The 26711-nt window shown below is 50.6% G+C and overlaps 1 protein-coding gene across 11 annotated transcripts in view; it reads left to right on the top strand.

The window, feature by feature from the left end:
- The window catches only part of PITPNM2 (phosphatidylinositol transfer protein membrane associated 2), a 126876-nt gene that overhangs the window by 74660 nt on the left and 25505 nt on the right, over positions 1-26711 (top strand). For all 11 annotated transcript variants that reach the window (XM_074321080.2, XM_074321084.2, XM_074321075.2 and 8 more), the window contains exons 2-3: positions 16653-16825; positions 25831-26045. In XM_074321080.2, the coding sequence (XP_074177181.2) occupies positions 16748-16825; positions 25831-26045 (293 nt within the window). In that variant the 5' untranslated portion in view covers positions 16653-16747. The remainder of the gene's footprint in view (positions 1-16652; positions 16826-25830; positions 26046-26711) is intronic.

Here is a 26711-nt window from a genome sequence, read left to right as displayed (position 1 = left end):
GAGGTCCCGGCTTACAGATTGAGGGCACGTCACAGCCCTTCTCCGGGTCCAAAGCCCTCAATATGACTGAACACGTATTATTCAGTATCCATGTGAATAAAGACCTGCCTTCAGTACATAAGGAACCATGAAGGACTCCCAAAAGATGGAGTGAAAATGGGCTTAGGCTGAAAAAGGAGACCATGGCCAAAATGGCACCCAGAAGGCAGAGGTTTCTAGGTGAGCTCCAAGCCCAGATGTGACGTATGAGGAGCAGGATGGGGTGCTGGGCTGACCTACACAGTTTGGGGGATAAATGGGGAAGTCAAGTGAATATAACTATTGTTTCATCTCTTCTTGGAGAAGGAAAGAAAGGCCCGTATTAAATCTAGGCAGTCCAGAGAATTACATGTTTAAGCATGTGTGTTTAAATATTTCAAGATTGTCACTGGAACAGGAATCAGCAAACTATGGCCTGCAGGTCAGATCTGGCCTATCATCTGTTTGTGTAAATAAAGTTTTATTGGAACACAGCCATGCCCATTTGTTAATGTATTTTCTATGGCGGCTTTCCTGCTATAGCAGCAGAACTGAGTAGTTATAAAAGAGACTGTATGACCTGCAAAGCCTAAAATATTTACTATGTGGCCCTTTACACAAAAAGTTTGCTGACCCCTGCTCTAGAAAAATGAAAAGGAAACATCACATCCAACCTACTGCAGAGAAAAAGATACGGCTAACAAAGTAAATGAATCCAATAAAGGGCAGAGGAGAAAAGAAATAAATATGTTAAACAGAAAAGGATAAGAATTAGTTTAAACGTCAGTAAGCACAAAAGTAAATCAAAACAACCAAAATTGGCTCATCAAAAAAATTAATTTGCTTGTAAAATATGGATAAATTCTCCCAAACCTTTAGGAAATAGATAATTCTCACATGGCGTTAACGCTTTCAGAGTGCACAAAAGGAAGTTATAGTTGTCTTGCTAGGAACTCTGGGACCAAAACCAGAGAAGGATAACTCAGCAAAACTACAAGCCAGTCTCACCGTTGAATAAAATTGAAATTCTTTTTTAAGAAGCCTAAGTAAAATAACAAATTTAATTCAGCCCCATATTAAAAGAATAATACATCGTGACCAAGAAGGATTTATTCCAAGATTGGAAGGAAGTTTCAGTATTAGAAAACTTTTCATTTGATTTACTATATTGACAATTTTTCTTTTTTTTCTTTTTTTAGTAGTTAAGTTACTCAAAATTAAGATTGTTCTCATCCTAGACAAGAAAAATGGATGCCGTTTGCCACACACTCTCCCAGAGTGTATTTCACAGGCGGGGTTGCAGTGGGCCAGGTCCCCTTTGTTGGTGACAGAAGGAAGACCTGTGATTGGGGTGACAAGTGGAAGGCAGTATAATGTGGTAGGTAGAGCAGAATTTTTAACGCCAGGCCAGGCTGAGAAGAAAACGAAGAGATTATAAGATCCAAGCTGCTCAGACTTGGAAAGAGTGTGCTTTGAGTTGTGCCCCCCCCACCTAAAAAAAAAAGGACATGTCAAAGTCCGTTCCCCAGTACCTGGGAATGTGACGTTATTTGGAAATAGGGTCTTTGCAGATATTAGGATGGGGTCCTACTGGAGTAGGAAGGGCCCTCAATCCAATGATTGGTGTTCTTATAAGAAGGTCACTTATAAGAAGCAGGGACCCAGAGAAACACAGAGGAGGCCATGTGACAAGAGGAAGAGACGAGTGACATAGCTGCCAGCCAAGGACCGCCAGCAACTTCCAGAAGCTAGGAGCAAGCCCTGGATCAAGGTCCCAGCCTTACCAAGGCCCCAGATTTCGGACTCCTGGCCTCCAGAACTGTGAGAGGATAAACTGGTGTTGCTTGAAGCCACCCAGTTTGTGGTTCTTGGGGACATTAGCCCCAGGAAACAAAGACACTCACTATCTATTTGAGAGGAAGAACAGAAAAGAAGAATGAGAAGAAAAGGAAATGGTTCAGACAACCATGCGTAGAAACGCAGGTGCTGGCGAGGCAAATGTACATCCTTTCAGGAAAAACAGACCCTCTCCTAAGTCTTGAAGGATTTCTACAAATAACCCCACAGAAAACGAACAGTTTGTAGTCAAAAATAACTGAGTAGAAGAGGAGATAAGCCTGCCAGAGCCAGCGTGGACAATTTACAGCAGAAACAGGCCCTCAGGACTTCAGATTTGGCAATCTTTAGGCAGTGTTGATAAAATAACTAAGTTTACTGCATTTAAATAAATAAAGGCGAGGCTGGACATATGTGCAGGGAACAAAAAGCTGTGAAAAGCGATGACACGGGTTTGAAGAAGAACCAAACAGAACTTTTATTGGAGAGTTGTCAGCACTGAAGGAAGGGTTAGTAACTGGAAGCCAGAGGTGAAGACGTGGCCCAGAATACAACCCTGGGATGAGGAGGAAACTGGAGAGAAGATAAGACATGTGGAGGCGAACACCTAACATTCATCTAATTAGATTCCAGAAAGAGAAAAATAAGCCAGAGGCCACGTTCGAAGAGATCATCGCTGAGAATTTTCCAGAGCTGATGAAAGACAGAGGCACGAATGGACAGTCATTTGGAGAAAGGGAGAGAGTGATGGAGACATAAATGAGACTCAGCTCCTAAAACATGGCTAACCCCTCTCTTAGGTCCTGGGCTTAGAGCTATATTCCAACCCAGCCCCCAGAATGACTCAGGAGATGCCAAACCCTTGAACTTGACTTCTGTCTGACCTTGGTCAGTTCTTCCTCCCCACGAGTTACTGCTGATGGGCAGTTTCTGAGAACGGAGAGCAGCTCGTGCGAGGATGGGCCTGATGGATGGGCCTTGAGACCTTGAAACGATGACCTCGAGTCGGTGGGGCACTTTCCCTACACTGCCCAGCTCTAGGGGGGGCCAGTCCTATGGTGGCCATGAGACTGTCGCTGCTAGGAGTTGGGCAGTGCACAGCCTGGGCAGCTGAACTGGGCCGCCCAGCGACCTCTGATGCCTCCTCTTCCCTAGTCACCCGCTCGTGGGGCTTTCCAAGTTTGACCAGCGGTTTGGTATCCTTTGTGTTTTCTTTCCTTCCTCTCTCCCTCACTGGAGAGGGATGGTACCATCATCAGTGGGAGGATTTTACGGGGCGATGAAGGGAAGCTAATAACCCTGGAAAGAAGAGCCCGTGACCTGGGAAACATTCCAGGCATGTTGTGTTCCCCGCAGCCCTGGGAGGCCACTCACGTGGAGATGGAGCAAGGCCTGGGCCAGGTTGTGTGGACACATGTGCACACTTCCCCCTGGGGACACTGGCAGGGCCTTTTGGCCCAGCAGCCAGCTTAGTCGGCTGCTCCCTTCTGAGTTGAGTGTTTGTACCCAACTGTTGGTAGCCTGTGGCGCCTGGACCCTTGCTTGCTTGCCCAAGGGCACAGCAGCTCAAGCCCTGGATTGCAGACCACGGAATGGGGATTCTAGTGCCTTCTGCTCTTGACTAGCTGTGTGGCCTCGTTAAGTGATGCAGCCCCTCGGGGCTTTCCTCTTCGTGCCTTGCCCTGGCTGCTTCCAAGCATTAACTTTCTGTGTGTGATAAACTGTAACGCACCGGGCACATCTGAGGGGCGGGGAGCGGTCACCCATAGGTCGTTTGGCCCAGCGTCATGGCCATATGTCATTTAGGCCCCCGCCCCGCCGTGGGTAACAGCAAGCAGCCCTCTGCCTGTCTGTCTGCCTGCCTGTCTGTCTGTCTGTCTGTCAGTCTGTGTGAGGTTTATGCCCCTGCACACACTGTTGGGGGGAGGCCAGCCTGGCTCCGTGAACAGTTTGAGTCACAGACGCTGTTAAGAAGCCGGTTTGTTATTCTGGGGACGCGGCAGGGTGGGTGCGCTATTCCTGGAGGATCCTTCAGCTGCTCCAAGGAACAGCTAACCGAGCAGTTTGTAATGAGCACTTTGGCAGCTCGGCGGCATCATCTGCCTCCAGACGGTCTGGGCATCGTCTGCCAAGCAGGCCCTCTTGAATGCCTACTAAGTGCCAGCCGGCCCCCGGCCGCCAGCATCTGCCGAGCATGAAAAGATGAATCCATAGATTCGCTGTCACTTCCTCGGCCCCAAAACTCTTCTGGTCACCAGGGAGGCAGGGTGGGGCGCCCTCAATGTGGGGAAGGGCGTCAGATCGTTCCAGAGCATGGAGGCTGGGGCAGGGCCATGGGGCTTCGCCACTGACCGGGCGAGCGTGGCATCTTGACTGAGGCCTGGGTCATGACAAGGAAACAGCTGTGCCGAAGCATTTCATGGGCACGGCAGCTGCCTGGAATCGGGCGCTATGCCCAGCTGGCTGGTGCGTAGTGAGGCAGGCAGGGCCCAGCGTCAGAATCTCCTTCCTTTTGAAGGCTGACTAATATTCCCCGTCAGGTCTTTGCTGCCTCACACAACGCCTGTCTTCCCCAGCAGCCTTCAGACTCCAAGGACTCGCTCTGTCTCGGTCCCCCGCACCCCAGCACCCACTGCAGAGCCTGGCATCTGGCTTAGTGAACACTGTCAGATAAGGCATGGAGTTCAGAGGGGTCCCAGGATACGATTTCTTGTCGAGACTAGAATTTAAGAGCCTCATTTGTTTGGTTATGGAGTTGAGATTTTGGCCCTGAGGTACTTTTCTGTTCTTACCAGCCACGTAGGGAATGGGTTAAAAATACAAACTCCAGGCCCCTCCCTCGGCAGTGCAGTGGATTTGGGCTGGAACCAGGGAGTCTGTACTTTGAAAGAAATATCAACCTTTATTTCCAAGATCAATCAGAAACATTAAGATAAAACCAAGAAATCCCTCTTGGATGGAGTTTACATAGGGTTGTCCCCTGCTCCAAGGTTGGCACTCACTACAAAATAATCCGGAAGAAAAAAGCAAAAATTATTTCTCCAAATCATGCATCTTTGCAAAAAAGCATTAAATCTATTCGCGCACTCCCGTTATACCTGGATTTGGGTGCAGCCACTATTAGTCCATCAATAAATATCTCTGGCCTTGAATGCACCATGTAAATTCTCGATTCCTTCCAAAAATGGGGCACACTAGCCTTTTCCACCTTGTAGGGTTAATCTGAAAAAGCAAGAGTTTGAAGCTAAAGGCATTTGTAAACCATAAAATTCTATTTTCAGTACTAGGGGTATATATTTATATAAATCGATACAAATGCAGACAACGATTGTTCAGTTTTTAAGCTATTTCTACCCTGGCTGCCCAGAAAGATAAACCTGACTCCAGCACTTACTGAGTGACAGAGGCATGACGTACCCTAGTGACACTGAGCCATAGTTTCCTCAGCCATGAAAATGGGCGTAATAGCCACACAGTAGAATATTATTCTGCCATAAAAAGGAAGGAGATACTGACACATACTACGTACGAAGAGGGTCAACCTTGAAGCGTTATGCTGAGTGAAAGGAACCCGACACAAATGGACACATAGTGTATGATCCCACTTAAAGAAATGTCCAGAACAGGCAAATGCATAGAGACAGAAACTAGATTAACGTGTGGCAGGGGGTGGGGGTGGAGGGTGTGGGAACAGAGTGTGACTGCTAATGGGTATGAGGTTTCCTGTTGGGGTGAGAAAATGTTCTGGAATTAGATAGTGGTGGCGGTTACACAACTCTGTAAATATATGAAAACCATGAAATGGCACACTTTAAGAGGGTGAATTGTATGGTCTGTGAATTACATCTCAATAAAATAAATAGATAAAGGGGGGTCATATAGCTAACTCAAGGCAGTTGTGAGGATTAAGTAACTCGTAATTTATTCATGCCGCCTGAGTGTGTAAAATGATGGTAAGGATTTAGACGCCAAGGGACCAAGCAGAATGTCTGGTTTTCCACGTGTAGGGGTAGAGGGCATGAGGAAATCCTGGGAAGGCCTCCAGGAGAGTCGGAACTGGACAGACTGTGTATTTTCTCCTGCCCCCTCCTCACAGGATACAAGACAAACTGGGGTGCAGGGAGGGGTGGGGCTAAGGCTCTGACCCTTTATTTGCTCTGGAGTCTGTGTCTTTCAAGGGCACTCTGGTGGTTTAATGGGCTCCTGCAAGTTTAGGAAACAGTTTTAGGTGCTACCAGGCGCTATGGGCAGTTACTCGGAGCTAACGGGCTTCAATGCTCCATTGTGACACCTAGAAAGCCCTGGGCCTGTGCCCCCAAAGCTGTAGCTTTTGTAGAAGGCGCTGTGAGGGCACAGAGCCCGGGGCCCCGTGAGTAGGGTGGGTGTATGGGGGCAGGACTAGGGATACTGGCCCCCTAACGCCCCAACAATGGGTTTGTACCCCTGTAGATCTGAGGTCAGCCCCACAGGGCTACTTGCAGACTGCACAACACCAACATGTTTGGGGACAAAAAAATACCATTATTTGCACCTGATGTTTGACGGCTCAGAGCCCCAGTGCTGGACTCTTACACACGGCCAGCTCCACGTGAACATTTGCTGGTGGGTGTGTTGGCCGAGCAGAGAGGAGAACCTCAATCCTTTCGAGGGCCCTGCTGTCTGCCTACCAGCTGCACATACTCCATCGCTATTTGTTAAATGTAGGAATTAGCTAATGAGGGGCGGGATAGAAGGTCTGAGAGCTGGCCACCAGCTTAGCCACGCGGGGTCACAGGTGGCTTGGACCCGTGTACTTTCCCTGGAGGGGCGGGTTGAAAAGAGATTGGCAAACTCTTAAGAGGGTTTTGCTCTAAAGGGGAGCAGAGAAATGGGGTGGTACCGAGAGAGAAGTGGGATTAGGGGAGCTTGGGGTCAAATCATTATGTTGTACACCTGAAACTAATATAATGTTATATGTCAATTATACCTCAAAAAAGTGAAGGGTGTGTGTGAGAGAGAGAGAGAGAGAGAGAGAGAGAGAGCGCTTTGGGTTTTTGTTTGGTTTTTGTAAGTATGGGAGCTGTTTCTTGTACCTTTGTGTGCTGACAGTTGGGGGGTGGGGGCTCCAGTAGAGGAACAAACATTGTTGGGGGAGAGTTAACTGCAGGAAAAGATTCTTAAGTGACAAGAATAGGACCCAGTGCACGAGAGGTTGAGGGGTTGGCAGGCCGGCCTCCCATGGGGGCTGAAATGTTCACGCCTGGTAACAGGAGTGACAGGAGCGGTGGGTTGGTGAGTTTGACTGTTGGAATTGGAGGAGCTGAAGAGAAGGAAAATTGGGAGAAGATAGGAGATAACCAGTGGGGCGTGCACGTGCAGGGTTGGGGGTGCTGCCAAACGCCCAGGGGTCCTGTCAGAACCTGGAGGCCAGGTGGGCCCGAGGAGCTGGGATTGTCACGTTTATTATGTTATGATCGCATCGTCATTATCAGAACAAGGGCCCATCACCAGTTTGGGTGAAAACCCCAGCTCTGTTTCCCTGGGGGACAGATGAGCAGAGGTGCTTTGGGGCAGGACCTGCAGCCAAGCCCTGTGCCCGACACCAGCTACCCGATGCCTGCCAGCCTCCAGGCGTCTGGTGGGGGGTCCGCCCTCCCCCACCCCAGGAGTACTTTAGGCGCATTGCCCCCAAAGGGGTGCTCACTTCTAAGGCCAGCAAGCTCCTGGAAGGCCCAGACGCAGGACCGTAGGCCAGGTGGTGGTGCCCAGGGGAGGTGACCACAAAGCGGGAATAGAAGGCCACAGCTCAGAACCAGACGACCAGCCGGGGTCCCTCTGCATTTGTTTCCATTGTCACATCTAAGCTAAGCGTCCAGTGTCAAAGTGTGGGGAGCACCCCCGAAGGAAGGCCGGGGGTGACCAGCAGGGTCCTTTAGAGGGCAGTGAGTAGCAGGGGTGAGTTCCCGCTGGGCCCTCCTGCTTGTCTCAGAGGATCTGGGTCTCACAGGCACCTCTCCGCTCCCCGTTTCCTGACAAGCGAGGTTGGAGCTTTGGGGGTGCTGAGCTCGCTGGGCTTGTCTGAGCAGGGCCCCAACCCTCCCCCGGCCTGCTTTGCTCTCTGTGCCTTAGAGATAAAAAGCGCCCCCACCCCTTTGACCCTCAGCGTTTCCCAAGGGCTCCGCCCCCACCATCCCTCCTTCCCAGCTCAGCACAGCATTGCAGGCTCTGCGGTGCCCCTGGGTGGCCACTGTCCTGTGGGGTCCGATGACAGTCCCGCAGTGGCTTGGCAGTCGTCCCCAGCTCGGCACCCGGGTGCACACGATGAGATGTATGGTCTTCCCTGCATGTCAGGGACTGCAGGAGAGCCCAGGGCTTTGGGGCCTCGATGCTCAGGCCCGGGTGCAGGGAGAGGCTGTCCCCCCGCAAAGGTGGGAGGCTGGTGTGGTCCGAGCACTGCGTCCTCCAGCTCGGCAAAATCCAGGTGTTGTCCCCCCATTTATAAAGTGACCGTTAGGACTGGAGCAAAGTTCCTCTTGGTGGAGGTGCAGTGTCTAACAGATAAAGGGGAAACTGCTCTGGGGGCAGAGATTTGCCCCCCTCCGCCAGCTCCTTCCAGCTCAGACTTTCCTGGGGAATGTGCCCACTTCCTGCTTTACGCCCACAGGACAGAGGCAGCTGATGTTTAACGTCCTGCACACACTGCCCCCGACACCCTATCCCAGGCCTGGTGTCTGGGCCTGCGGCACAAAGAACGCCCCTTTCCCCGCCTGCAGCCCTGTTGCCCCCTCTTCCCATTCATCGGGAGCCTGCTTTCCCTAGATACTGATGGGGGGAATGAAGTTCTTCTAATATCTCACTCTTCGGCCCCTGATGGGTGACCAGCTGGTTGGGGAAACAGAGGACAGAAGGGGGCTTTCCTAAAGAAAGTGGGGGAGAGACCCCAGGGAGCCAACAGGGATGTTGCAGATGTACCAGGGTCCCCAGAAGCTGCCCGTGGCCCCTGCCTTCCCTGCCAGCTGCCCTCCCGCTGTTGCAAACGTCTAGGCAGACTGCTGGCCCGGCTCGGCTCGGAGTCGCTTCCAGACCTAATGGCCAGAATGCAGCTGAAGTGCATTGGACGCATTCCGTCCCCCTTTGTCTCCACATGGCATCGCTCCTAAATTCCATCTGTGACGTCAAACGCCAGCTAATTGTGGAAACAGATTCGGTTCTATAAACTCAGTTCTCTTGCTTCCCCTCCCAGGCAGGGTCTCCGCCCGAAGCAGTTATTTGACCTTACGCCTGTGCTCTCCGCCCACCCTTCTGCTCCCAGCTCACCGCAGCCCCTCTCGCCTGGCCACCCTGCCCCTTTGAGCTCGAAGCTGTTTCTGTCACTGGATGGTGCCTTGCCCCCACGATGCCCAGAGAGTCCCCGATGACCTTGGGCTCCGGCACTTGACTCCTTGGGCAGAACCACACGTTCTCGGTCAGCGGCAGGCTTCGCCTCTGTCTTTCCCGTGTGGGCTCTGGCTGGGCACGCTGCCTGAGGATGGGAGGGTGGCCTCATTCCCACGTCTAGGCCAGGGCTCCAGGTACAGGCGGATATAGTGTGGGCCTTGTCCAGGGCTGGTCCCAACCCCCACGCCTCCCTGGTCATCCTGCCAAGTGGTCTCCACTCTGATGTCGTCTGGCCCTACTGTTTTCTCAACGATACAATGAACATGGGGACTGGGGGGTCCTTTCTAGGGTTGTGAATACAGGGGTTCTGGAAGCCCAAGGCTTTTCTACAGACCACAGCCAGGTGCCATATCTGAGGCCCAGCGGAGGGACCATCCCTGTCCTCTCTGGCTGGGGGCTGTGTGCAGTGGTCACTCAGTTGCCTTTCCTGCCTTTCCTCGCAAAAGGGCCCCTCGAGACTTGTATTTTTCTTCCCTCCCTCTCGCTGGGCCAGGACCCTGTGGAAGCTGCCCTGTGGAAAGCAGTAAAATGTAATTCTGTCTAACCCATCACGACTCCAGCAGGGCTGGAGATGAAATGTGTGTCTGGCTCACACGCGCCCAGGCAGCCGGAATGAGTATAATAAGATTGTCTGCGGGTTCAGCTGCTGTGTGAGGGGGGCTCTGGGGACAGGCAGATACACGAGTCACACTGCCTTCTCTCCTGAGGGGGCTGGGGTCTGCCTACGTCCCCTTGCCTCAGGCTCAGCCAGGAAGAAAGCAAGGGGACCCTGTCATGCCCACCACATCCACCTTCTGGCTGCAAAGCCAAGCAAGCGCCTGCCAAGGCGCCGTTCATCCTTCGGACGTGGTACCCTGGGTCGTCGCTTTCCCTGATGCAGTGGTTTTAGTGTCTGCCCCTGGGGGAGGCAGCCCAGCCTGGACGCTGGGCTGTACCCAGGCTGACACCTGCCTTCCAGACCCTGTCAGCACAGCAGCGCCTGCTGACTGCTAGCGGAGCGCTGGTGGGAACTGGGCTGAGCATTTTTGTGCGTTCTGTGAGAATTGCATAGAAGATAAAACTGAGAGCTCAAAGAGACGAAGCAGTTTGCGCACGGGCACAGCTCGGAGTCCGGGGAAGCTCTGGCTGCCTCCAAGAGTCTGTGATTTTAACGACCGCACTAATCAGCCCTTCAGTGCACTGGCTGCTCAAACGCTACTGCTGCTCCCTTGTGAAAAGTCCAGTCATATAGGAAAGTGCACATACGAGTTGCCCCACACGCCACCACCCTGAGAAAACCCTCCCCAGCATCCAGTGAACATTCTGCCAGACTCTATACAGACATAGACAGTCAGCGTAATAATGACTTTTTAAAAAATGGATCATACTCTACATGCATTTAAAACATAAAAACCAAATTTTATTTTTCTTGAATTTAACCAAAGACAAATCATCCATTTGCATTTATCTACAGTAAAGCAAAACGAACTTGCTAAACTTCCGAAAAACATTTTTTCATCATATGTGATAACAGTTCCCAAAAGGTTGAAGTTAAGGGAGAAAAAGAGAAGAACTTTTTAAACAGCTTTATTGAGATATAATCCACATACCATGCAATTCATTCATTTAAAAAAATGTACAATTCAATGGGTTTTGGAATCTTACATTATTAATTTTTGTTAAATTGTGGTAAATATATAATATAAAAACTTCCATTTTGGCCGTTTTTAAGTGCACAAGTCTGTGGCATTAGTACATTTACAACGTTGTACAAGCATCACCACTTTGCCATTTCTAAAACTTTTTAATCACCCAAATAGAAACTGTGTAACTGCTAAACAACGTCTCCTCATTCCTCCACCTCCTCATGCCCTGGGAACCTCTAATTTACTTTCTGTGAGAAAAAAGCTCTTAAACGGTTGAAATCATTACTTTTTAAATGAATACACTTTATTTTTAGAGTAGTTTTAGGTTCACAGCAAAATTGAGAGGGAGGTACAGAGATTTCCCGAATCCATCCAGCCCCTACACATACACAGCCTTCTCCACTGTCACCGTCCTGCACCCAAGTGGTACATTTGTTACAATTGATGACCCTGTTTATATTAAGTCCATAGTTTATATTAAGTGTCATTCTTTGTGCTGTACATTCTCTGGTCTCTGACAAATGTGTAAGGACACGTAACCACCATTACAGTATCACACAGAGTAGTTCCACTGCCTTAAAAAGTCCTGGGCTTCAACAAGCCATGCCTCATTAATTTTTTTTTTATTCCTCATTAATTTTTTAACCTATGCATACATAACGAGCTAACTCCCATGCAATGGAAATTGAGGAAATTATCATCCACCTCTGTCCTTCCACTCTCAGTTTTTGTTATATTATTATTTGTATATACTGTCAAGGTTTTTATATTCTATCTAATAATCATATTTGCCCCAATTTCAAAAATATTAATTCATTATTCACCAAGATTCCTCCATTGAGGAACTTAAAAAAAAATTTTTGTTTGGGGCGGAGGGGGGACAGTGTGTTTCTCTGGGCCCATCAGCTCCAAGTTGTGGAGGGCGCAACTCAGCTCCAGGTCCAGTTGCTGTTTTCAGTCTTAGTTGCAGGGGGCGCAGCCCACCATTCCATGCGGGAATTGAACCAGCAACCCTGTTGTTGAGAGCTCGCGCTCTAACCCACTGAGCCATCCGGCCTTGAGGAACTTACTTGGGTTTATCTTTTGGTTGGTAGGATGTTAGCATCAGATAATTTTTTTAAAGACCTTATCGATATCTAAGCTCCTACTTGTAAAGTCATGTTTCAGTTTATCTATTAACATTATGCTCAGAGGACAGTTTAGCTGGATACAAACTTCTGGTTCATAATTTCTTTCTCTTAGAACTTTGTAGAATCTGGTGCCACTGTTTTCTGAAATTGTGCTGCTATGGAGGACTCCGATTCTCCTCAATCCATCTCCCTATGCCCACTAATTATCTGGTTCTTTCTTTATCCTATAAGTTCAGTAACTTTTTACGGATGTCTTGGTGTTCATTACACCATCAGCTTTCCCTGGGCTACAGAACGGCAGTTAATCTGTAGGGCCAAGTCTTTTTTTATTTCAGAGGATTTTTCCATTCTATAGTGGAATATTTTTTTCTCTCGTTCCAGGATCTTTTTTTTTTTTTTAAAGAATCACACCGATTATGTGTATATTGGGTTTCCTTTTGCCTCCTATACCTGTCATTTTGTCTTATTAGCCTTCTCCATTTAATCTTGTGTGATTTCCTTGAGCCTGCTCACCACCTCTCTAGTCACGCTGTGCTTTGTCTGTTTATTCATTGCTTATAATATGGTGTTTAAAAAAATATGTGACGTATTTATTTTTCTTTCCTGTTTTTCCCCTGAGCTCCGCTAGCTCACCTGTCAGCTTTCATCTCTATTGTCCAATAATTTCTTTTTAAAGTTTCTGTATTTCCTTTCTTCCATCTCTTTGCCCCCACTAGTTTTTAAGAGACTCTTTAAAGAGATATCTTTAACTTCTCCGAGTTGATGGAGAACTATTTTTCTGAAGTCTTTCTGTATTTCTCTGGATGATTCCTCTTGTGATGTATGTTCTTCATTTGTCCCCCGCTCTTAATTCATAGGACCCATGTGGGTTCCTTTCTGATTATTATTCTAAATAACAGTGTGTGGAAAATGTAGGGAGTGATTTGGAGCAGTCTGCAGTTGCAGTTTGGGCTTATTTATTTTCTGGAAGACTCTGTTCCCAGAGCTGTTGTTTATCCTGTGCCCTGGAATCCCATCTCTCAGCTGTCAGAGTTCACGTCATGGCTCTTTAGCCCTTTGACTCTGCATTATGACCAGCCCCTTGCTATGCCCTCTCCCCCCTCCCAAGCCTCACTTCACTCCCAGCATCTCCCTTAGTGGGAAAACCAGCTTCTGTCATAGAAATGGCCCGTTGGTGTGCTTTTTCTGGTAGCTCTTACTCTGCTTCCATTCCGCAATGTAAACTCGCGTCTCTGCACGGACTAAATTGTTCACAGCAGCGAGGGCCCATCAACAAGGGCACAGTTAAGTCAACTGTAGTATTTCCACCCAATGAAATGCTAGACAGCAATGAGAATGAACACTGTACAACCATGAGCAACAACTTGGAGGAATCCCAGGACCATAAGTTTGATCGAAAGAATCCAGAAACAAAGGAGCGCACACAGTATGATTCCGTATGAAGCTGCTCGTTCTGCAGGTGAAAGACAATCTGATATTGGCAATTCATAGGCCTCAACCTAATATCAAGGACAAAAACAGGTGGAAGGCAGGACAGGGGTTGTTCGAGGATGGGGAGATGTGACTAGGAGGGAGCACAGGGGGCTTCTGAGGTCGCTCATTTTCTGTGTCTTGATCTGGGTGCTGGCCATATATGGGTGTGTTCACTTTGTGAAAACACATCTCTGCTTTTGATCTGTGCCCTTTTTTATACGTGTGTGACACTTCAATAAAAAGTTAAAAAGCAGGGAGATGCCTCTCCTCCCTCGGGGGGGCCTCCACAGCTCAAGATTTCATCATTCCCACGGAGGAACGTGGCCGTGCCCTTCAGGAGGTGGGGTTTATTTGGGGTTGGGGCCCCTGTCAGCTCTCGGCCTGTTCTTTCCTCCCAGAGCAGGCTTCACGGTATCCGGCTGGTGTCCTCCCGGGTGTGTTTGGGGCATAGCGATGTCCTCGTTTCGTCAGCCGTGCTGACTTCTCTTGATCTTCAGTAGTTTGATTTGTTCTCGAGGGAGGACAGTAGAACAGAAATGCTCCTTCTCTACCATCCTCAACGGGAAGTCAGGATAGATTTCCGAACTGACTACTGTGGGCACAGCTAGAAAGGAATAGGCCTGATGTTCTTTCCTAACGAAACCAAACGCTACGACTCGATGAGCCGAGAGGTCGGACTGCCGGCCCTTTGGAGTGAGCGCCTTGAAAGACAGCGCCCAGAGTGGCCAGCATTCAGAGATCACTTCTGTCCATCTCCTGAGTTCTGCGCCTCTGCCAGGAGTGTCTTGAGGGGATGCAGGGCTCTAAAGGCTTCCCAGAGGGGAGCCCTGGTAGACGTGGGTAACCCTAGGCTTCTGGGAAGGACAATGGTTGCTTCAGTGTGGAAATGCTGGTTGTGAAACTCATGCTTTATGGTCACACCTTGTCTGGCGAGTATGTCTTTTCTCCCCTGAGAGAGAGAGCCTTCCTGGAAGCAGGTGACAGTCTCTTGTCACCCTCCTCTCGCCCTGCTCCTGCCCTGAACTCCATGGGCACGTGGTGGGCAGTCACAGTTGGCTGCAGGGAACGGCCTGGTCTCAGCCTTGGGCATGTCCTGCCTGATGGTGAGTGGCTGCGAGGTGGCCTCGGCATGTCCCCCGTGGTCCCGTCCTCCCTGGCGATGCTGGGGGTGCAGTGTGGGAGGTCACTCCAGTTGTGTATCACGTTCCGGCCTTGGGGCTTTTGCTCGTGCTGTTCCTTCTACCTGAGCGTGTCCTCCTCACACCTGCTCTGCTGAGCGGAATCCCACTGAGGCTGCGAAGCCCAGCTCACGTCGTTTGCAGCTCCTCACCCACAAGCCTTTCCCGAGTCCCCTCTGGACTGAGTGACGAATACCACCCTGGCAGGTGTTCTCCTCTCATCTCAGTGACACGGCAGGTGGTATTATCCCATGTGATGTACAGAGAGACGGAGGCTCCATGGGCACAGCGGCTGGTCCTGCGGGCGGGGAGCGGGGGTCACACTGCTGGGAAAGGCAATGTCAGGTTTTGAATGCGGATCCTGGCGTGCAGTCAGACTTGAGCAGGGACCTGTGGGCCTCGGAGAAGGTGGGTGTCAGAGCCGAGTGGGGACAGCCCACAGCGTCTGCTTTCTTGTCCTCCTGGACAGTTTCAGCTGGGGCCCCAAACCCACATGCCCTCTCAGCGCTGTGCTGGACCCACCTACCTTAAAGGAAGGTTAGTGACGATTTCTGTGCACTTGAGCATGACCTCTGGAGAGCGTAGCCACTCCTGTCATAAGTTCGGGGTTCGGGTTGATCAGGGAAGAGACAGGACAGAACCAGGAGGGGTAGTAACAGGCATTAGTGGGTGGCACATGGACAGGGAAACTCCTTCCCGGAGACAGTGATGTGGCACCACCACCCAGAGGGGGCCCATTTATATAATGTCCCCCACCCTCTGTCTCTTCCTAGGTGATTTATTAAAGAATTTCTTTCAGCCCTGTGTAGCGATTGTCCCGAGTTCTGGTATATTCGATTTCCCCAATCTCGTTAGCCATCCAGTAATGCATTAGTGCCTGGGGGATGTGCAGGCCTCGTGCAGACGGTGCCCAGGGAGGCTGCTCAGCACCCGCTCATCACAAAGCCGGTGTCCTGCCTCTGATGGCTGTGAACCCTCACCGACTACTGTCTTCCCGAAATATAAAAAGCGATTCTGATTCTGCCACTACCTGTCTTGGAACCCTTCACCCAGCTTCCAGTTAATAGCATGTAATCTCTCGGGAGGTGGGAGCCATTAACCAAATATATTTACAGCGAAGCCCCCACCAGCTAGAGGACAGATTATGATGGGTGACTTTATTTTCCAGATCACTGGGAGCATGCCTCCTTCAAGAATTACAGTAAAAAAAATATTGATGGCTTGAGGTGTAAATGCTCATCGTATATATTCTGTGCCATCTCAAGTTGAAGCTACGATGAGTACATTGTTTATTTTTTAAATGGCTTGATTGAGACGTAATTCACATTCTACGCAGTCTACCCATTTATCTCATTTCTTTCTTGTACCTCCTAGACTTAGCCCAGTGTCGGCGGTAGAATAAGGTGATAATAGCTGTTGTTGGATTGGACTGAAACCATACTTAAGATCCCCCCTTTTGGGTGACTCAGAATCTTCTTTCAGGCAGCAGTGACGCCATCTGCACCGAGTGACAGGAGCAGAGTACCCGGCACCGTAGTGTGCCAGACTGCGCATGCTTACATTTCTCACATCAACTTTTCAACTTTGCTTGTCCCACCTTCTCTCCCATGGCCAGCCGTCGTTACTGGTTGCCGTCACCGAGCCAGCCCCCAGCTGCTGCCCCGGACTGGGGAAACTGAGGCTGGGGCTCATTAGACCTGCATGTAAAACAAGAGCATGGCGCTGTTTGCTCTTAGGAGATGTGATGCCCCCCACACACACACTGGCCGGCCCTCACTAGGAGAATAACAATTCTTTATTTCCCTGTGGCAGAGAGTTTACGGCGTCCTCTGCAGAACTGCTTAGCAAACAGGAAAATGGAGGCCGGGGGGGCGAGGGAACTTGCTCACGGTCACATGGTGGGCCCCCCACCCCGTGCTCTTGAACCCACCAGCCTTTGCGGAAAGTGACTCTCTTGTGCTCTGTCTTTCTCTCAGGGGTCCTTGGTGAATTCTGTCATGGTTATTTAAGGAACCTCGCCTAGAAGTCCCAACGCGCAGTTCCCCATCGACGGGAAGGCTTGGACTCCAAGATGATTATAAAGGAATATCGGATTCCTCTGCCGATGACCGTGGAGGAGTACCGCATTGCCCAGCTGTACATGATACAGGTGGGTTGTGGGGCTCTCGACACCCGCGTGGGGTGGGATGGGGTGGCGTTGGGGCCCTCACAGCACCGTGTCTGGCCCGCGGGCTCCTGGTAACTGTCTGAATTGCACGGGAGTCTGGCTGGCAAGCATGGCACTGGCATACGGTGGTGCTCAGTGGCTGTTTGTGGCATTGGATGGTCGCTCCAGTGCCGTACTCACGGCACTGAATACCCGTCGTCTCACTGATCCAGATATTATCCCCATGCGTGCTCGGCTCAGGCTGCTGTAACAAAACACCACGGACTGGGGCCCTTAGACAACAGACATTCTCACAGTTCTGGAGGCCGGGTAGCTCGAGACCAAGGCCCTGACAGATGCAGTGTCTGGTGCGGGCCCCCTCCTGGCTTGCAGACGGCCGTCTTCTCACTGTGTCTGACATGGCAGAAGGGGTGAGGGCGCTCTCGGGGTCTCTTTTTGTAAGAACACTAATCCCATCAGGGGGGTGCTGCCCTCGTGATCTAACCACCCCCCAAAGGCCTGACCCCTTAATCACATCACATTGGAGGTTAGAGCTTCACCTGTAGGAATTTGTGAGGGGTTAGAGAAATTCAATCCGTAACAACCCATTCGACAGACAGGGAGGTGCGAGATGTAGGCAAGTTAATGACTTGTCCGGGAGCACACAGCCTGCCTCCCAGCTCTAGGGCCACACTTTCCTCACTAACCTGGGCTGCCTGTGAAACAGCAGTGGCAGCGTCGTGGCTGATTTACAGATTCACGAGTGAGTCTGAGGATGACAGCTTCCTGTGACAGGGCAGAGGACACCACCCACCGCAGCCCAGACATTGCTGGCCTCCTACTCCGTGCCTGTCTAACCTGGAACATGGGGCCTGGAGCCCCAGATCGGTCTGACTGTGGCCCAGACATGCCCACTGCACCCAATCACTGGGCTCAGTGGCCCCCATCTCAGCTTCCCTGCCAGCCTCTTGCTCATCCCCAGTGCCCCAGCCCTTTGCCCGGCCTGGCAACTTCCCTCCCAGTTGAAGGTCTGATTATGAATCTGCTCCCGGCTCAGCTCTGGCTCCTTTGGGCACGTGGATGCTTCAGTCCAGCCTCTGGCCGTGCTGCCCCCGCCAGTCTCAGGGTTGTCCTTTGGTGCCGTCAGGGCAGGGAGAGCCTGCGCCGGCAGGGCCTCCACCTCCAGGCCTGGGTTTGCTTGGTGCTCCCACCCTTCAGCCCAGGTCCCGGGAGTTAGTTATGAGCTCCCTGCACAGCTCCGGCCCCTGGCTCCCTCCTGGCAGGAGCTCGATGGAGCTGCTGGGGTTTGACCAGGTTCTCAACATGGGAGCTTGACTGAGACGAGAACAGAAGGCAAACTCAGCCTCTCTGGGGGGCTGTTTGCTCCAAGCTGCTTCAGACGCACCACTCAATTCCCTCTTGAACCACTTACCCCATAATTATTCCTAGAGAGCCGGGAGAGAAGAGGCATCCACCCCCCGCACCCCCCGCCCCCAGCTCTGAGCACCCTGGAAATTGCTCAGCCTGTTCGAGGACGAGGCTGATCTGTCAAAGCCACTGTTTTTCCTGTGGCATCTCTAATTCCCATTCAAGCCAGGGGAGCCCCAGACCACAGCAGGCAGCCCCTCGGCTCCACGTGGCCTGCTAGGGCGGGGGGGCTCCGAGATCCTGGGGGACTGGCTTTCGTCTTCTAGGCTAGCCAAAGCTCTTTGGAGCATTTATTCACCTCTAACTCTGGGCTCTTCAAAAACATCTGCCATCTTCACCTCCTCTTTTAAGGTGGTTTTTTTATTTGTTTGTTTGTTTGTTTGTTTTTTAACATCTGTCCTTATGACTCTAATTAATGCAAGACATTCCATGGGCTCCTACGTGGTACCTCCTGTGAGCTCAGGGTTACCTGTGTACACTCCACTGATATCTGCCTGCCTCTCGAGGCCCACCTCCCCTGCTCCTGCTCCCACATTTGTCTCACCTGCCTCGGGCCCCAAGCCCTACCCACAGGGGTTTTTGGGCCGCTGCCGCCAAAAACCGTTGGGCTTTTATTAGGGAGAAGTAGTACAACCATGAAGGAAATTCAAGTTTCCCCGGGAGTTATTGATGAGGATTTTACTGGAGAAATTAAGATTATGGTTCATTCACCCCTGACTATTTCCAATATTCCCTCTAAAACTCGGATTGCCCAATTAATAATTTTGCCTAGGATAAAAATAAAGAAAAGTAGACAAGACCAAAAACGAGGAGATCGAGGCTTTGGTTCCTCGGATGTGTATTGGGTTCAAGAAATAAAGAAAGATCAACCTGTTTTACAGCTTAAGATTGCTGGGAAAGATTTTCAAGGGCTTTTAGATACTGGAGCCGATGTGTCTTGCATATCTGCGCAACATTGGCCATCTAATTGGCCGATGCAAAGTACGAGTACAAGCCTGCAAGGTATCGGTCAGTCTCACGCCCCACAGCAAAGTAGTAATTTGTTATCATGGCAGGATGATGATGGTCATCAAAAAACATTTCAGCCTTATATTATTCCCGGTTTGCCGGTGAATTTGTGGGGACGTGATATTATGAGCAATATGGGAGTTTATCTTTACAGCCCGAGTGTTCAAGTAACTCAGCAGATGTTTGATCAGGGGCTTCTTCCCGGGAAAGGCTTAGGGAGCGCAGGACAAAAACGTCAGGAACCGTTCGACTCGTGGCGGCTGGCTCGCCACAAAGGCAGCAGCTCCATTTTGTGGGAAGAAGATCAAGACGTTAGTTCATTTCCCACTGGTCTCATTGACCAGCTGGGCTTGCAGCTAAGAACGGTCCTGCCTTCTGAACCACCGGCCTCCTCGGTGAGGCTGTGAACAAGATGGCATGAGCTCACGTGCCAAATGCCTCATACAGTGCCTCACCAGTGCTCAATATACGTGTTGTTGAAGGTTTAAACAACAAACAAACAAACAAAGTGGGCCTGGCTGGGAGAGAGCCTTCCTTCCACCCTAGGAGCGGCCCAGCAAATGCTTAACTCAGAATAAGCCGTCAGAGGCTCTTGGTCAGGACCCTGGACAGCTCTGAGAGCGGCCGCTGTGGGGGTTTTTGGTCTTCGCCCGTCTGACCCTCTCCATCAGCCCCAGCGTTTCTGGCGGGGATGCTCCTCCACCCAACCACCCTGGGAGCCTCCTGCGTTTGAAGGGTCCTGACTTCATCAGGTCTGTGCTTTCTCTGCACCGGGCCTCAGGTGCCCCAGGTCCTGGGGAGGGAGAGGGCAGGGTTTCCCACCCAGCCCTTGCAGACACAGTAGACAGGGCTCATGGGTCAGGTGTGAGTGCCCCTGGGGAGCCGGGCCTGTCTCTGCTGCTCGTCTGCCATCTCCACAAGAGGCACCATGGCATAGCTTACAGGAATGGCTGGCAGAGAGAGCTTGGTCCTAAGTGGTGGGACGGACAGTCACAGCTGTGCTGGGAAGACCTGCCCCCTCATGTCATCGCTGGTGGGGAGCCAGGGGTTAGCCCTCAGGGCTGCCAGCTCCTAAGCTGAGGGAGGTGCCCAGGCTTGGAAGGACCAGAATCCATGTGTTCACCTGCCCAATCTTTAACTAAACACCTGCTGTGTAGAGGTACCAAAGTGCTATGTGGCGATACCACATGGGGCCAGTCTGGGTCCCAGCGGCTCTGCCACTGCTAGTTGTGACCCTTGTATCCCTGAGCAGCCAGCTCTATCCATCTCCTGTGAGTGACTGTAGCCATCGGCCCCACAAGGAATGATGGTAGCCTGAGTGCCAAGGGCCTGACGTAGGTCACCTGCTTTAATCCTCACCATACCTCATCATACCTGTAGAGGTGGTATTATTTGTCCCCATCTTACAGATGAGAATTTGAGGCTCAGAGATGTCAAGGAACTTGCCCGAGGATGCACAGCAGGCTCTTTGCAACCAGGCTTTGTCTGCAGGTGTGGCTGGCTGCCTCTTCCACGGTGCTTGGAGATCTCCTAGTCCACCCTAGCTCTTACCTTCTCTGAAGTCACAGCTATTGAGGGATGGAGCAGGATGCCTCCAACAGCCCCCCAAAAGCCTCCAAAGCCCCTGTACCCTCCCCTGCCCCCACACAGCTCTACCCTACTCCTCACCTCACACACACCTATCTGCATGAGGTCACCTTGCAGGTGGCCAGGCCAGGGTCAGTGTGCTCAGCTGCATGCCAGCAAATGTGCTGCTTGCAAAAGGCTGTGTGGCTGAGGGCTTGGCTCTGCAGTGGGGCTGAGGGTGGGGGCTGGGCGGGAGGTGGCGAGGGGCTCACCTGTCTGGCAGGTGTGGGATCATAGGGGGCCGTTCCCATTTTTCCCACAGGCAGACAGAAGCTCACCCACAGGAGGTGATGGTGGGCGCTCACCCAGCTGGTTGACTAGTTTCCCCCCAAAATTCAGGTCCACCCAGAACCTCAGACTGTGACCTTATTTGGAAATAGGGTCTTTGAAGATGTACTTAGTTAAGGATCTTGAAATAAGATCATTCCGGATTTAGGGTAAGCCCTAAATCGGATGACTGATGTCCTTATAAGAAGAGGACAGAGAGAGACAGGAAGTTGGCCATGTGATGATGGAGGCAGAGACTGGAGGGACACGGCCACAAGCCAAGGAGCTCCTGGGGCCAGTGGGACCTGGAGGAGGCAGGACAGATGCCCCTGGAGCCGCCGAGAGAGCTGCTGCGGTGGCCATGCTGGCTTTCCCGGGAGGGGAGTCTCAGAACGACTCAGACTGAGGTCACCTGAGTGGACAGGGGACTTCTGTGCAGCCCCTGAGGCCAAGTGCAAGGGACCCTCCCCACCCTGCTCCCTCTCCGGTTGCCTGTCCCTTCCCCACCCTTGGCTCCCTGGCAGGCTGGGCACCCCTCCTCAGCCCTAAGAGACTCCACGTGGCCCTGGCCTTCACACCTGCACACCCTCTTCTCGCTGAGCCGCCCAGCACCCCAAATGTGTTCATGACAAAGTGCCATGAACCGGGTAACTTAATGCAGCAGAAACGTCTTCCCACGCAGCTCCGGAGGCTGGGAGTCTGAGATCAAGGGGTCAGCATGGCCTCGCTCCCTCTGAAGGCTCCAGGACAGGCTTCTGCCTTTCCTCCTCCAGCCTCTGGTCCACCCCGGCGTTCCTTGGCTGGTGGCTGCATCACTCCAGTCTCTGTCTCCATCGTCACTGTGCCGTCCTCTCTCTCTGTGTCTGTGTCTCTGTTTCCTCTTTTTATTAGGCCCACCCTAATCCAGTAGGACCTCACCTTAACTCATTACATTTGCAAAGACTAGTTCCAAATAAGGTCACTATCCGAGGGTCCGAGTGGACACCAGTTTGCTGCAGTACTTGAACCATCATACCAAGGCTTAGGCAGATAGGTAGCCCCCTCCCCACTTAGAGTTTTGGAAACTGAGTTCAGAGGAAAGCAACTGTCCAGGATGAGAGGGAGTTGGTCATAGAGTTGGAACTAGAATGCACTTATTTGCCCTGTAAATACCAGGGGTGCCAAAAAAATGTATACGCACTTTAAGCAATGTTATCTGTGTGTTACTTTTTGAAGTTGAATTGAATTACATAGCAATGCGTAGTATGATGTTCACTCAGAAGACAGCGTTAATCAACTGAACGCTAGCGTCATTCGTTGTATTACAATCTTAATACAGTTTTTTTTTCTTTTTTAAAATGTTTGTACATTTTTTGGCACTCTGTATTTATCGAGCACCTACTGTGTGCTGAGGTGTTTTCCTTCAGGAGCACATGATGTGGGCCAGCAGGCCCTGGCATCAAACAGGTGCTGAGTTCAAATCCTGGTCCTGCCACTTAGTGACAGTAACCTCGGACAGGTGACTCCACCTCTCGTGGCCTCCACCTTCCCATCTGTAAATTGGGGGTAAGAGTCGTGCCTCCAGGGGTCGTTGCAATAACAAAAGGGGAAAGAACAGGCACAGCGCTTAGCACAACCACTAATTAATGAAGTGACTGGAAGAGGTGGACGCTGACTGAGAAAGTGTCCCGGAAATGGTTGCTGCTTTCATTATGGAATCTGGGCCACATTCTAGGAGCTCCTTTAAGGAGTGAGGGACGGGGCCTCCATCTGGGGCCTCAATCAGGGGCTTCTTTTTTCTTTTCCTGAAGGAGACTAGTGGCTCTGGGTCACAGACACATAGCATATCTTTGTGCCCTGGGGAAGGTCAGGGCTGTGGGGAGTACCTTGTGCCTGCGTGCGTGTGTGAGCACGTGCACACTTTCTGTTCAGGAAGCCGACTGAAGGTGGCCTTGGCGATGTGGTCACGTCACCGTGGAAACAGATGCTCGCCTTCGAGTCCCCAGCATCTCAGCATCTTGCTGCATAAGCAGAAACCTGAGCTTTTGGATATTGGGAAGGACACTCGTGACAGAGAGGCAATAAGAGGTGGCTCGGGTGTCGTAGCTGTCAGGCGGTGCCTCGAGGCCCCTTCCCACCCCCCACATTCGATCTCTGAAATCTTAGTGAGGACGAGAGGCAGGATTGGTTTTTGTGCCTGTTTGGTTTGGTTTGTACACCTTTATCAAGATGTAAGTCACCCCCACACAATTCACACACTTAAAGTGTACAGTTTAGTGGGTGTTAGCATAGCCGCAGAGTTATGAAACCATCACCACAGCCAATTTTAGAACATTTTCATCTCCTCAAAAAGAAGTCATTTTGGGCAACATCCCCCAGCATCCCTGGGCAACCAATAATCTGCTTTCTGACTATGGATTTGCCCGTTCTGGACATTTCATATAAATGGGATCACACAATACGTGGGCTGTCGTGTCTGGCTTCTCGCCGAGCCTCATGATTTCAAGGCTGTAGCACGTTGTAGCATGTTGGTGCTTCACGTCTGTTTATGACTGAGTGATATTCCCCTGTGTGGATGTAATTTGGTTGTCGATTTTGCGGTTTGTGGCCATTTGGGTCGTTTCTACCTTTCAGCCATTGTGAGTAGTGCTGCTGGGAACATTCATGTAAAAGTTTCTGTGTGTCAATGTATGTTTTCATTTTCTTGGATGTATACCTAAGGAGGCAACTGCTGAGTTCATATGGTAGCTCTGTTCAACTTTTTGAGGAACCGCCAAACTGTTTTCCACAGCGACTACACCATTTTCCATGCCCACCAGCCATGTATGAGGGTTCCAGTTTTTCCACACCCTCACCAACACATGTTAATTGTTTCTTTTTAGCCATCCTCATGGGTCTGAGGTGGTGTCTCATGGTAGATTTGATTTGCATTTTCCTAATAACTAGTGATGTCGAGTATCTTTCCATGTGCTTGTTGGCCATTTGTGTATCTTCTTTGGAGAAATATCTGTTCAAGTCCTTTGCCCTCTTTTGAATTGGGCTAGTCCCTTGTTGAGTTGTAAGAGTTCTTTGTAGTTTTTGGATACAAGTCCGTTACCAGATATGGTACTTACAAAAGTTGTCTCCCATTCTGTGGATTGTCCTTTCACTTTCTTCATAGTATCCTTTGATGCACAAAAGTTTTAAAAATTTGATGAGATCCAGTTTCAGTTTATCTTTTTTTTTTTGTTTTTTGTTTTGATTGCTTGTGCTTATGGTATCACATTTAAGAAACCATTGTCAAATCCAAGGTCATGAACTGTTGCTCCTACATTTTCTTCTGAGACTTTTATAATTTTAGCTCTTATATTTAGGTCTTTGATTTATTTGAGTTAATCTTTATGGTGTGAGGTAGGGGTCCCACTTCATTCTTTTGCATGTGGATAGCCAAGTGTCCCAGCAGCGTTTGTTGAAAAGACTGTTCTTTCTCCATTGAATGGTCTTGGCATTCTTGTTGAAAATAATATACCTGTATAGTATACTCTAGATATATGGGTTTATATCTAGAGTCCTGACTCTATTCCATGGACCTGTCTATGCTATGCCACGGTCACATCATTTTGATCACTGTATTTTTCTAGTAAGTTTTGGTATAGGAAAGTGTGAGTGTTCCGACTTTGTTTTGTCTTCAAGTTTGTTTTGACTATTTAAAATCCCTCTCAATTTCATATGAATTTTAGGATGAGTTTTTCCATTTCTACTACAAAAAAGACCATTGGGATTTTGATAAGGATTGCATTGGATCTGTAGATTGCTTTGGGGAGTGTTGGCATTCTAATAATATTAAATCTTCCAGTGCACGAAAACAGATGTCTTTTCATTTATTTAGGTCTTTCATTTCTTTCAGCAATGTTTTATAGTTTTCAGCATACAAGTCTTTTACCACCTGGTGAAATTTATCCCTAGGTGTTTATTCTTTTGGATGCTATCGTAAATGGAAATAATTTCCTGATTTTCTTTATGCGTTGCTTTTTTTTTTTTTTAAGTGTATTTTTCCAGGACCCATCAGCTCCAAGTCAAGTAGTTGTTTCAATCTAGTTGTGGAGGGTGCAACTCACAGTGGGCCATGTGGGAATCGAACAGGCAACCTTGTTGTTAAGAGCACCGCGCTCTAAACAACTGAGCTAACCGACCACCCCTTTGTGCATTGCTTTTGCATGTTGATTTCGTATCCCACAACTTTGCTGAATTCATATATTAGGTCTAACAGGTTTTTAGGGGGATTCTTGAGGTTTTTCTGTATATGCGATTATGTCATTGAGATCGTTTAAATTTTTCCTTTCTAGTTTGGATGCCTCTAATGATTTCTTTTTCTTGCCTAATTTATCTGGCTGGGACCTCCAGTACAATGTTGCATAGAGGTGAGAAAGCGGACATCTTCATCTTGTTCCTGACTTTGGGAACACTTTCAATCCTGGGACAGGCAGGAGTCAGAATGGAAGAGTTTGCACGAGCCATGCTGAGGTTCGGCAGGAACTGTGGCCTGTTCAGTCTCCTTCAAAATTGCTAGGGTGTGTGGAGCCTGGGTCTGGATTTGGGGGTCCTGAAGTGAAGAGGAGCCAGGCTGGTTGGCCCCTTCAGCACCCAGGGGCCCAGTGCTGAGCCCCTTCCTGTTTGCAGTGCTCTGGCCCCATACCTTATGGGTGCTTTTGTTTCCACAGAAGAAGAGCCGCAATGAGACGTACGGTGAAGGCAGCGGCGTGGAGATCCTGGAGAACCGGCCGTACACGGACGGCCCCGGCGGCTCCGGGCAGTACACACACAAGGTGTATCACGTGGGTATGCACATCCCCAGCTGGTTCCGCTCCATCCTGCCCAAGGCGGCCCTGCGAGTGGTGGAGGAGTCCTGGAATGCCTACCCCTACACACGGACCAGGTGAGCCTGTAGGAAGCACCCTGCAGCATAGAGCCCAGGGGCAGCCCTCCATGTGGGCTCAGCCCCTGCCCCTCAAGGAGCCCAGGCTTCTGGGGGGCTGAGCCTCCGTTCCAGGTGGGGGCACCCTGAAGATTCCCCGGGGCTCCCCTCAGGGAACAGGCAGGAAGAAGAAGCATGCACACATGGATACCTTCCAGCCTGCCCAGGGGAGGGGACCGGGAAGGTGTGAGTCCAGTGAGGGCCTTCTGAGACCCCCTTGCCATCTGGGAAGCTCAGGGAATGCAAACCCACTTTGATGTTCGCCTGAGAAAGGAGGACAGTCAGCTGGCTGGGAGGAGGCACGAAGGACAGTAGACCAGACGGCCCAGATCCTGTCCGACCCTGAGGCTTTCCGCTCCGAGGATGTTTTATGACACCCATACTGAGCATCCCCTCGGTAGGGGCTTCTTCACTCTGTGCCCCCACCCCACCCAATGCAGCCGAGCACACCTGGGTTAGAACAGCTGGGGGCTGCGCCCAGCTGGCCGCCCCCTTGCTGTACAGGTGGGGTCCCCACGAGTCCCCTAGGGCGTCCTTCTCCACACGTGGTGAGGGCCTAGACCTTCCACGGAGGTTGTTCTTCCAGCACCACTTACGTCTGCTGGGCTCATCTCCAGCCAGGAGAGA

The sequence above is a fragment of the Rhinolophus sinicus genome, chromosome 9, assembly GCF_057876585.1.
Source record: "Rhinolophus sinicus isolate RSI-liver-muscle chromosome 9, RSI-T2T, whole genome shotgun sequence".
Lineage (NCBI taxonomy): Eukaryota > Metazoa > Chordata > Mammalia > Chiroptera > Rhinolophidae > Rhinolophus > Rhinolophus sinicus.
Note: the sequence above shows the minus strand (reverse complement) of the source record. Positions and strands in the feature narration are given on the sequence as shown.